This window comes from Monodelphis domestica, chromosome 6 (genome assembly GCF_027887165.1).
Source record: "Monodelphis domestica isolate mMonDom1 chromosome 6, mMonDom1.pri, whole genome shotgun sequence".
In the NCBI taxonomy this organism is placed as follows: Eukaryota; Metazoa; Chordata; class Mammalia; order Didelphimorphia; family Didelphidae; genus Monodelphis; species Monodelphis domestica.
This window is the reverse complement of record NC_077232.1, coordinates 85,026,509-85,040,339: the sequence shown is the minus strand read 5'-3', so window position 1 is coordinate 85,040,339 and position 13,831 is coordinate 85,026,509. Positions and strand designations below refer to the sequence as shown.

Below are 13,831 nucleotides of genomic sequence, written 5' to 3'. Positions count from 1 at the left end.
ACTAACACTGGTAATAAGAGGTAGAACCAGGAACAGAACTTAAATTTTTGTTGTTGTTTACTTCTTCAGTTGTGTCTGACTCTGATTGTGTGGACTATATTGTTTACAGAGTTTTCTTGGCACAGTGGTTTGTTATTTCCTTCTCCAGCTCATTTGACATATGAGGAAACTGAGGCAAACATGGTTAAACAGTCACACAGTGAATAGGACTCTGAGGCCAAATTTGAACTCAAGTCTTCTTGATTCCAGGCCTAACCTTCTATCTGCTAAGCAAACTAGGAACTTCAAAACCTAGGTTGAAACTCAATCATTTATCATGAAATGACTTCTGAGGTCTTGTCCAGCTCTGAGATTGCCTACACTGCAGCTAGCTTATCAAGGCTAATTTTGAGCACTGGGCTTCATCTTTCGTGCCAGGAGTTTGCTGGTAGAATGAATTCCAATAAAATTTTTTGTTTTATTTTTTTCCTTTTGGTGGGGCCAGTTTATGAATATTTTTTACAAAACTGAAGCCTTTCAAGGCAAATACCAAGCCTTGTTTGTTCCAAATTAAGTCGATACCCTCACATCTAAGTGGGAGATTCTGGCACATGCAAGTAATTGAAGAAAGAAGAAAAAAGCCAGTCATTTCTCAAATGCCTTTGGCTTGTTTGCTGACTGTGAGTGAAATTCAATCCATCCAAAAAGCTTCATCAGAGTTCATGAACTCTTGGCAAAAACTGGGCTGAGGCAAATTAAAAGCTTCTCATTAGTCATAACTTATGTTTAACATTGCACTTTTAAGATTTACAAAGTGCTTTTCATCAGGACCTGCAGGTGGCAGGTAGTATGGACAGCATTCCCATTTTGCAAATAAGGAAACTGAGGCTGAGTTGCACAGCTAGTACATATTAAAGTCAGAATTCAAACTTGGGTCTCTTGTCCCCAAGTCTAACATTCTTTCTACTGCCCTAACAGCAAGATAAACATTCCTTAGTTGAAACATGCTTTCCCAACAGAAACCATGCCAGAAATTTGATTGGAATTCTATACCACCTACTTAATTAACTTCTTCATTTATCCCTTTGGGCAACACTCAGCATATAGTAGGATCATGGAATTTTGGATTTAGAGCTGGAAGAGGTCTCAGAGACCATCTAGGCAAGGGTTTTTTGAAATCTTTTTTGGATGGTTGACCCCTTTGACAGTCTGATGAAGTCTATGCATGAACTCATCATCATCATAGTAACCTTGGACAACTGAAGGAATTGCTAAATTTCAGTTAGAGATTAGTGAAAATAAAGATGGCATTTTCTCCTTGTGGACTCCATCAAATCTCTCCACAGAGTCCTTGGTGATCTCATCAGCTCCCATGGATTAAATGACCATCTCTATGCTAATGATTCTCAAATCTACCTGTCTTGCTCCAGTTTCTCTGCTGACTTCCAACCTTGCATCTCCAACTCTCTTTTAGACATCCCAGACAATGTCCAGCATATATCTCAAACTCGATATGTTCAAAACAGAACTAATTATTTTTCTTCCTAAACCTTCCCCTTCTCCTACCATTCAACTCTATTGCTGCAAAGAGCAGCATCCTCCTCCCAGTCCCTCAGGCTCATAACCTAGGAATCATTCTAGATTGCTCACAATCTCTCAGTCCCATATCCATATGCCAAGGCTTGCAGCATTTCTGGAATGTACCCTTCCTTTTCTCCTCTGACAATGATATTGCTCCAGTATAGGCTCTTATCACCTCTTGCTGGGAAGATTGAAATAGCTGCTGGTGGGTCAGCATGCCTCAAGCCTCTTTCTCCACTCCAGTCCATTCACCATTCAACTACCACCATGATTTTCCCCAAGTGCTGGTTTAATATCAATAATAATCATTAATCAATAAACTCTAGTGGCTCCCCATTGCCTCCAGATATTTACAAAAATCCTCAATTTGGCATCCAAAGCCCTTTATAACCTAACTTCCTTCTACTTTTCCAGTCTTCCTCCACATTTCTCCCTGCCATGTACTCTTCAATCCAGTGACACTGGATGCTCCACAAACAAGACACTCCATCTCTCCATTCCAACATTCTCTCTGACTATCCTGACTGGAATTTTCTCTGACCACTCACACCCCTGGCTTCCTTTAAGTCCCAACTATAATCTTGCCTTCTCCAGGAAGCCTTCTCCACTTTTCTTAATCCCAGTGCCTTCCTTCTGTTAGTTATTTCCTATTTATTCTACATATAACTTATTTGTACATATGTTTTCACATGTTGTCTCCTCCATTAGATCATAAACTCTTTGAGTGCAGGGATTATCTTTTGTCTCTTTTTATAAACCCAGAGCTTAGCACAGTCCCTGGCACATAATAAATGTTTATGGTCCACCCCCCCCCCATTTTATAGATTAAGAAAATAAAGCTCATAATGGTTCAGTGAAGAACCCAAGGTAACAGGGAGAGACAACATCTGAATTGGGATTTGGACTCCAGAGTCAGTGTTCTATCCATAGTACTAAGCTGCCTCTTAGTAAAGGCTTGACAGATATTTGCTGATTATTTTTAGAGTGAGTTCCATAGGCTTAGAAATGAGGGCTTGCCCAAAAATTTCTTTTTCAAGTTCAAGGTGTTTGGGGTTATACTTGTTCTTATTCTGAGTCTTTGTTATACTTTATACTAGTCTTTGGTTTAATCATATATAAATCATAAATCTAGATTTTAAAGTGAAGGTTATAGGTCCAAAGGTCAGAAACATTATCATAACTCCTGAGTCTAAAATTTGTTCAGTTTATAAATCCTCACAACTCGTTTGAGCAGTAGATTATCATAGCTAGCATTTATTTAGAGCTTTATGATTTGTGAAGATTAACTCATATAATCCTCATCACATCCTTAGGAGGTAGGTGCTATTTTTACTCACATTTTACAGATGGGGAAACTGAAGGAGACAAAGGTTAAGTGACTTGCCCAAAATAACACGGGTGGGATGATTCTGAGGCTGGATTTGAACTCAGCTCTTCCTTTTCAGTGCTTTATCCATTGACCTCTACTGCCTATAGCCCCGTTTTACAGGTGAGGATACTAAGTCCCCAAATAATAAAGTAATATGTGCAAAGATTGGAACCCAGGTCATCCTGACCCCAAGCCTAGTACTCTGTCTACTACTCCATTTTGGTTCATAGTACACACATTGTTTCCAAGGTACTTGTAGGCGTATAACGCAAGTAAACCTCTTTTTAAGGCAGCTAAGTCATACCAATGAATAAAATGCTAACTTTAAAAATAAACCTGGATTCAAATCAGACACTGTGTGACCCTGGGCAAGTCACAGCCCCCAGCTGCCTCAATTTCCTTTCTCTGTAAAAATGAAAACAATAATAATGCATGCCTCCCAGGGATATCATGAGGATCAAATGTGATAAAATATGGAAGGCACTTTGTAAACCTTAAAAATCGCTGTGTAAATATCAGTTATTGTTACATAATAGATGCCATAGAATGATGCTGGATTTAGGGTTGAAAAGCGCCTCTGAGTATAAACTGAGGCTCAAAGAGGGTAACTTGCTCATAGTCACACAGATGGTAAGTGAACTGAGCTAGAATCAGAATGCTAGTCTACATGTTCCAGGAAATTCATTGTAAATTTTTTTAATTAACTCATTAATTTTAAGCCTACCAGTGGAGTCTAAATTAGTCAGGATTGCTCATGATTCCTCTTTTTTAGTAAAAAAAAAAGGTCATTTGAAAAGGCAATAGTCAATAGTCCCTCTCCTCTCTGAATGATCTGTCTAGCAATCCTGGATTTGCACATCTGTTTTGCTTACGGAGAAGTCACAGAAGAGAGGTCTTTGTCATGACAGTCATAAAATTGATGGAAGCAAAACCATGAAGAGTTCAGCTCTCTCAGCTCTCTTTATTTTTTTTCTCCAGGTAGATGAGGCAAGTTGTAACTTTTTGTTAACATGCCCAATTCTTTCTGCTAGTATAGGTCACCAACAGTTCACCAGCCCGAGGTACAAGTTTAACTTCATCGCGGACGTAGTGGAAAAGATCGCCCCTGCTGTGGTTCACATTGAACTTTTTCTGAGGTAAGTGATTCTTACTTGGGCTTTTGCCACTCAACTTCTCCTCCCCATCCCACCCCAATCTTCGTCCGCCTGTCAACTTTCTATGTTTCCTTTGGCAATGATTCCTTTGATGGAAATTAAACATAAACTCTCCATCCCTACCAGGACCATTCTTTCCATGTTCCTCCCCTCTCCTCTCCCTTTCACCTCCTATCCCTATATTCTCATCCTTCTTAGCCTCCAAACTTTTGCTCATTCTGACCTCTCATAATCAGATGCTCTTTCTGGTTCTCTCTCCATTAATCCAACTTCTAAGCACTCTTCCGGGTCAAGAGGTCCCTTCATTTCAATAAATGTTTATTAAGGGGCAGCTCCATAGATAGAGAACCAGGTCTGGCAATGGGAAGTCCTGGGTTCAAATTGGTCTCAGACACTTCCTAGGCGTAGGACCCTGGACAAGTCACTTAACCCCCATTGCCTAGCCCTTACCACTCTTCTGCTTTGGTACTCAGTATTGATTCTAAGACAGAAGATAAGGATTTAAAAAAATTTACTAAGCATTTATTATATGCCTGGCTCTCTGCCAAGCTTAAGAGATATAAAGACATTTTTCAATAAGCAAAATTATTCTGTGCCCTCCAAGAGTTTATTGGTGTGATGAGTTTAGAGTTTGTTGGTAGACGATAGCTAGTGCAGTAAGATAGAGTACCAGACTTAGAATCAGGAAGACTTATCTTCTTGAGTTCAAATCTGCCCTTAGACAGTTACCAGCTGTGTGACCCTGGACAAGTCCCTTAACCCTATTTATTTCAGTTTCCTCATTTGTAAAATTACCTGGATAAGGAAATGGTAAACCACTTTTGTATCTTCACAGGATAATACACGAGTTCCCTACTTGTGTAAAAGGGACCCAGGAGAGAGAACCCAACAAAGTGATCTAGGAAAGTAGAAAGAAAGATAAATCCCATTTAATTGAGGTAGGAATAGAGGGGCAGGATAAAATTTATAGAGCTTATTACCTGGGTCTTAAAGGAAGACAAATGATTTCAACAGGTAGAGATAAAAATCATAAATTTAGGATTGGAAGAGGAAGAGGAAGAGACCTCAGAGGTCTTCTAATCTAAGTCACTTATTTTCACATGAGGAACCTGAGGCACAGAAAAATCAAGTGACTTGCCCAAATTCACACATGTTGTAAATGTCAATGGCAGGATCTGATTCCAAGTTCTCTAATTCCAGAATTTCTGCCTCTGAGGAGTAAAAGCATTTCTGTGTGAATGTGAAAGGAGTAAAAGAAGACAGGACAAGTTTAGGGAACATCTAAGTCACTTGGTTGACTAGAATAGAACTCATGAAAATGAGTAATGTGAAATAAAACTAGAAAGGCAGGCTGGAGCCATATTATGAGGGTCCTTATATGTTGGTCTCAGGAGTTATATTCTATCCTTTGGATAACATGTAACCATGGAAAGATTTTGAGCAAGAGAGCAACACAAGGAGATCTGTGCTTTAGAAAAAAAACTATCATTTTTATGGTTCACAAACTCCTAAAGAGACTCAAGTTCCTTGAAGTGGTGAAAAATTAGCCTTTTTATCTGCCCCTACATTTCTTGAACCAGGAGCTTACATATAGAGATAATCAATTATTCAGCAAACATTTTATATATACCTACTATGTGCAAGAGAGAGGGGGGAAGATGGAGTTGATCACTACATAGATAAGCATATTCAAAATATTTTCAAGATAAACACAAGGTTGGGGTGGGAAGAGACACAAGCAGCTGGGGGGTTTCAGGACCAAAGGCGGCATGTAGGAAGTGGCATTTTAGCTGAGCTTTGAAGGAAATTAGATCTAAGAAGAAGAGATGAGAAAGGAATTCATTCCCAGCTTAAAGGGAAGTCTGTGCAAAGGCAGAGACTGAAAGATGGAAGACACAGGTGAAGAACAGCAAGATATCAAATTCGATTGAACAGTAGAGTATGATGAAAGAGATTCATGTAGAACAACTCTGGAAAGGTTGCTGAAGGCCAGATGGTAGAGGGCATTTATCAACAAATACCAACTGATAGACTGGTTTGAAGGAACAACCCATTGTTTCTCTGTTCAATGAGCTAGCAGAACATTTTTCTAATTCAAAAAAGTTAAATAACTTAGAGTGTACAAGATCCTGGGATCAGTGCTAGGAAAGATATAATGACAAAATAAGACACTATAAGACGCAGTGATTTATGACATCCTGTTGCTTAGCAGAACCTTTTACCCCCACCTAAGTGTTTCACTTGATAAATGGCTATTCCATTTGGACTAGGGGCATTTTCTTGGCACTAAAGAGTTAATTTACATCAAGAAGGTAAACAACTTATTCTTTAATCATCAAGGGACTGAGCCTCATTTAGTTTAATTACTGACTAAAGAATCTTGATTACAAAGACCCTTTTATTAAATGGTCACATCTCTAAAATTCAGGTACTTAAGTTTTATCTAGTCTAGAAGGGTGATAGGTCATGCAGCCAAAGAACCAAAAGATTTTAGAAGTCCTTGACAGGTTTCTTTCACAGACAAATAGGACAAATAGATCCCCTCAAAAAACTTGAATTCTAATGGAGGAAGACAGCACATAAAAGGGATTTGGAAAGCATTCAGGAACAAGGAGAAAAAGACTTTAGTCCAAAAAGTTGCCATTCTAGACTAATAGAGAGTTTCCTCTCAGGAACTTCACTATATCAGTGAAATCAACAATAAAGACAACAAAATGCGCTCAAAAGTTATACAAAAGACTTTCATACAACAACCCTGTGAGGTAGGTGGGGCAAATTTTAGAGAGAAAGAAATAGAGTTAACCAATTCACTAGAAATAATAATAATACCTGATGTTAATATGATTTACTTTTACATTTTTGAAATATTTTCATATGTATTATCTTATTTTAACCTTAAAATAATTCCATCAGGACAGTATTATTAACTAAATTTACAAATAAAGAAATGGAGGCACTGGGAGGTCCTTGCTCAAGGTAACTCAGAGACAGAGCGCAGATTGGACACTAAGTCTCCTTATTCTCTGATACTGCCCTTTTGACTGGGTCACTCTGACAAAATGACCTGATATTGCCCCTTTGCCTGAACCATGCTGATGAAAATAATCTAGTAAACAAAATAGAATGGTCAGTCAACAAACATTCATTGAATGTTCACAGAGTTCATGGAATTTACTATAGGTGCCTGAGGTATATACAGACAGATAAATACAGTCCTCCCCATTCTGGAGTCTGCAGTCTGAAAGGTGAGACAAAACAAATATAATCAGTAGAAATTTGCAGGTGCTTAAAATGACAGATAAGCTACTGAGCTGACAGGTTACAGACAGGGCAACAGATGTAAAAGGCTTGGTGCTGACTCATAGAGTACTGAGGGAAGAGCAGAACACAGAATATCAGAAGCAAAATCAGAATTTCTGCCAGCTGGCAGGGCTGTTAGTACAGCTCTCAAGCTATAAGAGACCTCAGAGGCCATCTAGTCAACATCTGAATTTTACAGATGAGGAAACTGAGACCCAGGGAGATTAAGTCATTTGCTCAAGGTCTTGTAGGTAATGAGTGTCTTTAGCAACTCTCTTTTTATTTTAAACCCTTCCCTTCCATCTTAGAATCAATATTGTGTATTTATTCCAAAGCAGAATGATGAGGACTAGGCAATGAGGATGAGGTGACTTGCTACATAACCAGGAAGTGTCTGAGGCCATATTTGAACCCAGGACCTCCCATCTCTAGGTCTGGCTCTCAATCCACTGAGGTACCTAGCTGCCCTCAGCAACCCCCCCCACCTCCTTTTTTAGGAGAGGGAGAAATTAAGAGATGATGAGATTTTCCTGAGTTCACATAATAGAGTAATTGTGAATCTGGACTTAACACCAAGACCTTTGTTACATCCCCATTGCATAGAAATAATCTTTCCAGATCTAAGCATCTAACTTGATATATGGTGGCTCCATTTGGTCTAAGTGGCATGTTTTGGGCACTAACGAATTAATTCATATCATGAAAGTAAACAACTTATTACTTAATCATCATAGGACTGAGTTCCATCTAGTTTAATTACCCTTTTATTAAACAGCCACATCAAACTCTGAAATTCAATTATTTGGTCTTGTAAATACGTGAGAGAGAAGAGGTTAAGGTGCTGGGATTGTAGAATCCTAGAGTTGCAAAGTACCCCAGGCATCCTCTCATCCAGCTCACTGCCTGATGGAAGAATATTCTCTCTAGAGGAGCAGCCCATATAGTTCTGCTTCTGGGACATCTCTGGGAACTCCCTGTCTCTCAAGGTAGCCTGTTCCTTTGCTAGAGCGCTCTCATGGTTAGGGAACAGCTTCTTTATCCTGAGCCAAAAATCAGCCTCCATGTAACTTCTACCCATTCCTCCCTCAGGGGGCAATCAGCATTCCTGCTGCATTTGGTAGTCTTTCAAATACCTAAAGTCGCTCATCATGCTCCCCAAGCCCTCTTTGGTCCTCTCCTCAACAACTTAAAGAAACCTGGTTCTTTCAATCATTCACTCTATTGAAATAGACTGCCTAAGTTAAAAAATTTCTCACGAGGACTTAAAGCTAGTGCCTTCCTTTTGAGATTAGCTCCGAATTATTCTCTATATGTCTTGTTTATCCATAGATGTTTGCATGTTGTCTCCCCCTTTATCTTGTAAGCTCCTTGAAGGCAGGTGCTTGGTTGGCTGTCTTATCTTTCCTTGTATTTTCAGCACTTAGCACAGAATCTGGCACATGTTAGCTGTTTAATAAATACTTTTGATTTTGTGGTCCACGGGAAAGAGCACTAGAATGGGCATCAAAAGAGCTGAATCTGATATTTGATATTCAACCTCAGACACTTCATAACTGTGTGTCCCTGGGCAAGTCACTTAATCCCCACTACCTAGTCCTTACCATTCTTCTGCTTGGAACAGATTCTTAGTATTAAGTCTTAAGACAGAAGGTCAAATGGTTATTTAAAAAAATGATATTCAATATCTGTGTGTCTTTGGGCAAGTTATTTATGCCCTTTTCTCATCTGAAGAATGGTACCATTAAACAAGAGAATCTCTGGGCCCTTTCTAGTTCTAACATTCTATACACTATGTTCTAGAGCCTCTTCTAGCTCTGAAATTCCACATTATATGTTCTAAGGTTCCATCCAACTCTGGTTTTCCATGTACTATGTTTTAAGGTCCCATCCAGCTCTGACCATCTATAAGCCTACATGCCATGTGTTGAAGAACTTTGGGTATAGAGTCCCAACTGCTGCTGGGCAACCCACAAAGGTCCCTGTTTGTGCTTGCTTTGCCACAGGCATCCTCTCTTTGGTCGAAATGTGCCCTTGTCCAGTGGATCCGGATTTATCATTTCAGAATCTGGCTTGATTGTGACCAATGCCCACGTAGTGTCAAGCACCAATGCCATTTCTGGACGACAGCAGCTGAAGGTTCAGCTGCAGAGTGGAGACACCTATGAGGCAATGATTAAAGACATTGACAAGAAGTCTGATATTGCCACAATCAAGATCAATCCCAAGGTAAGTAGGTAGTGAAGGCAGTTCCATCTATCCAGCAGAAAATGGCTTGATTCCTGAATTTCTCAGGGACACTGCAGGCTTATAGGATGTCAAGAGATAAAAGGCAACTTAGACTACAAATCTGGATCTAGAAGGGAACTTGGAGGCATTCTAGTCCAGCTCCCTCTGTTCAATATTCTATCAACCAATCAACATTTATTAAGCTACCAAAAAAGATACCAAAAGAGGCAAAAGGTAATCTTTGCCTTCAAAGAGCTTACAAGCTTTTAAGGAAAGACTAAGTGTGATGGAGAGATGGAGAGCAGGAAAGTGGGTAGAGAAAGAGACAAGGGAGATAGATGAGAATAAGTGCCACTGAGATTAAGATGAAGCATGACTAGGGTCCTCCAAAATGGTGGTCTTAGGAAGGGATTCACTAATCAGGGAAATGGGGTCTCAGGACAAATATTCCCTAGGGTGTCAGGCTAGGAAAAAGAGAAATCCAAAGGCTCAGACCAGGCAAGGGTGAAGGGAAGTATGTCTGAGGTCCTTTCTGGGTAGAGTCACCAATTAGGAAAGCAAAGCCTCATTTTTCTCTTATAAAATTAAGGGGTTGAATGGATAATTTCTAAGGTTCCTTTCAGCTCTAAAATTTTTTCCAGCTAAATTTCCTGTTTACCTATTAAAATTTGATCTCCAGAGAACCTGTGGGAGGGTGTGGATAAGTACATATTATTTTATAAATATCAATCTTAGGCTCAGAGACAGACTTATGTCATGAAATTAAAACTTTGGGAAATAGACTCCCTGTCTCCTAATTCACAGGCCAACCAAAGCATTTGCTCCCCAGTAATAATAGTTCTAATAAAATCTGGAATGATCAAATAAAAAAGTTGAAAGGGCCTCTCATCTCACCAAATCCACCTAGAAAGGACCCTGAGTATTACAGTTTCCATTTAATATTGGGGGTAGGGTGGTTAAAGAGTTAGGACCTGTAGGATCATAAGTCAAAGAGATCTTAGAAGTTATCTTGCCTTATTCTGTCATTGTACAAATTAGAAAATTGTGGGGCAATAACTTGTCCAAATATACAGAAGTTTTGTTTCTGAACCCATTTAATCTCAGAGGAATTGACTAGTTTTTCAGTTGTGTCTGGCTCTTCGTGACCCCTTGTGGGATTTTCTTAGCAAAGATACTGGAGTGCTTTGCCATTTCCTTCTCCAATTCCTTTTACAGAGGGGAAATAAGCAAACAGGATTAAGTGACTTGTCCAAGGTCACCCAACTAGTTAGTGCCTGAAGTCAGATTTGAACTCTGGAAGATGAGGTTTCCTTGACTCCAAGGCTGGTACTCAGACATTGTCATTCTACTTACTGCCCCACTTAGCCTAATTTTAGTCCTAATTTCATAAAACGTCTGGGAAACTTTGTGCTTTCTTTTTGATACTTCAATGACGAGTCTTATCCATAAAAGAAAATCTCTGTAAAATCTCTAATCTTCGCCACTTTACTTTTTGTGCAAATCTGGGTTTTTACAATTGCGGTCTCCACAAAGAGAAGTGTACCAACATAGGATGTCCCATTTCAGGGCTAGAAGGGACCTAAGGGATATTTAGTCCAATTCTCTCATTTTCCAAAAGGAGGAAATGGAAGCCCAAGATGGAATGAGACAAGTATATGAACACTGGTTTGGGTTTTTTTGAGTGTTGAAGTAAAAGATTGTTCTTAGAAAACACCTAACCTCTTCTAGTCCTAAAATTCTATTATTTGCCCAAGGTCATATAGTGAATTAATAAGAGAAGTGGAACTAAAGACCAAAGTTCTTTCCATTCCACTAGGCTGTCTTTCATCCAGAAACAGTTTATATTTGGCTCTGGAATGCATTGCGTGATTTTTATAGATTGGTGCTATAATTAGGTTTTGCTAAGGTTCAAACTTAAATTAGTTTGCATTCCCTCATCCTGGCTGGGTAGAGGCAAGAACTGGCATAGGAGGGAGTTGTCCTGTGAGTTAGATGGAGCCCTGGGATTTAGGATTCTTGAGGAGGAAGGCTTTAGACATACTTGGGACTGAGTGTGCCCTGCTTTGGGCAAGTTCTCTCTCTTGACCTCAGTTCCTAATTTGTATGACTCCAGACAAGTCATTGGACCTCAGTTTCCTCACCTACAAGGCTGTTGTGATGATCATAGGGTAGCTGATCAAGAGAAGGAAGGGATTTTATACATGGAAAAAACTACGGTCCAGAGCCCTGTCCAAAGTCATACTAGTAGAGTACATAGAAAAGGTGGGTTTTGTGCTCACATCTTCTGATTTCAAAGCCAGTTCTCCTTCCATTATACCACATTACTTCCCCCAAAACCACTTTACCAAATGCCATATAAATAATAATAACTCATATTTACATAGCACTTAAAATTTATAATACACTTTCTCCATAAGATATTGAGTGAAAGTATTGTAGCCATTTTATAGAAAAGGAAACTGAGATTCAGATGTGAAGGAATTACTCACCCATGGTTATGTAGCTATTTAATGTTAGAGGCAGGGTTTGACTCAGATTTCTCCTGACTCCAAAATAATACTAACTCCATGTAAGTATCTGATGCTATGGATAGAATGATGGACTTGGAATCAGGAAGACTTGGACTCAAATCCTTCCTGACACTTACTAGTTGTTTGACTGTAAACAAGTCACTTAACCTCTGTTTATCTTAGTTTCCTCATCTGCAAAGATGGGGTAATAATAGTACCTACCTCCTAGGATTGAGGATCAAATAAAAAATATATGTAAAGTACTTTGCAAATGCTATAATGCTGTATAAATGTTAGTTTTTATTCTTATCTGGATGCCAACAATATTGTGTTATTATTGTTTCTATTAATATTAATGGGCAAATGTGTATTACCTTTGCCTTTCTTTGAAAGTGCATGGCTTCCCAAGGAGATCAGGGGAAAGGGACAAGGACTTATATGTTCTAAAATATTTATTGTAGCTCTCTTTTTTGTGGCATGAAAAAACTGGAAACTGAGGGGATGCCCATCATTTGGGAAATGGCTGAATAAATTTTGGCATATGATTATGATAGACTACTATTGTGTCATAAGAAATGGCAAACGGGTTAATTTTAATTTTTATTAATTTACTTAGTTTTAAAATCTTTACCTTCTATATAATCTAAATATCTATATTTTCTATATAATATTAAGTATCGGTTTTAAGGCAGAAGAGTAGCAAGGGTTAGGCAATTGGGTTTAGGTGACTTGCCCAGGGTCACACAGCTACGAAATATCTGAAGCCAGATTTTTATGAACCACCCTTCTATAGACCTGCCTCTCTATCCAGTGAGCAACCTAACTGTCCTCAGCTGGTTAATTAAAAAAAAAGACATGAAAAGGGCTACATGGAATTATGAATATAGCTATAGAACTAATGTTTGAAGAGTGACTTGTGAATGTCTACCTCCAGAGAAAGAATTGATCAATAGAAACAAAAGAGTTTACACACACACACACACACACACACACACACACACACACATATATATTTGTCAAGTGATGCTGAGAGGAGAGGGAAGGAGCTATGTGGGAATTTTGATATAGTCAATAAAAATTTAAAAAAAGAAAGCAGAACCTCAGGTCAGGAAAAAACTGGGTTCAAATCCTGCTTTCCTTATATATGGCACCAATTAAGTGGCTTTTATCCATCCATATCCCGAGGCAATATTCTGAAGACTATAAGATGCAGAGCTTTGGTTGATGGACCTTTGGGAAAGGTCCATGGGAAAGATGGCCCTTTCATTGGGAGCCCCCTACATTGGTACAATTAAAAAGGAACATTATTCTCTTCCTAAGAAATCTGGCCCATGTACTGAATGAATAAATGAATTCTAGTGTTCATTTTCCTTTATTCAATTTTCTCTTTAGAAAAAACTACCTGTCTTACTGCTGGGGCATTCCACAGATCTGAGGCCAGGAGAATTTGTGGTGGCCATTGGGAGTCCTTTTGCCTTACAAAACACAGTCACAACAGGGATTGTCAGCACAGCCCAGCGAGATGGAAAGGAATTGGGTCTTAAGGATTCTGACATGGACTACATTCAAACTGACGCCATCATCAATGTAAGTCATGCCCTTAACCCTGATAACATGGCATCTTATGCTAATGGCTGTATTTGAGCTGTCCAAAATCATTATGGTGGCCAGAATAATTTGCAAATGGGCTAGTTTCTGCATATCTGAGATGA

General features: G+C 39.0%; 1 protein-coding gene across 1 annotated transcript in view; it reads left to right on the top strand.

The window, feature by feature from the left end:
• HTRA3 (HtrA serine peptidase 3) overlaps nt 1–13,831 on the top strand; it is a 49,294-nt gene that overhangs the window by 18,017 nt on the left and 17,446 nt on the right. The window contains exons 2-4 of the mRNA XM_001372576.5: nt 3,966–4,065; nt 9,387–9,609; nt 13,512–13,706. Coding sequence (XP_001372613.1) covers nt 3,966–4,065; nt 9,387–9,609; nt 13,512–13,706 — 518 coding nt within the window. The remainder of the gene's footprint in view (nt 1–3,965; nt 4,066–9,386; nt 9,610–13,511; nt 13,707–13,831) is intronic.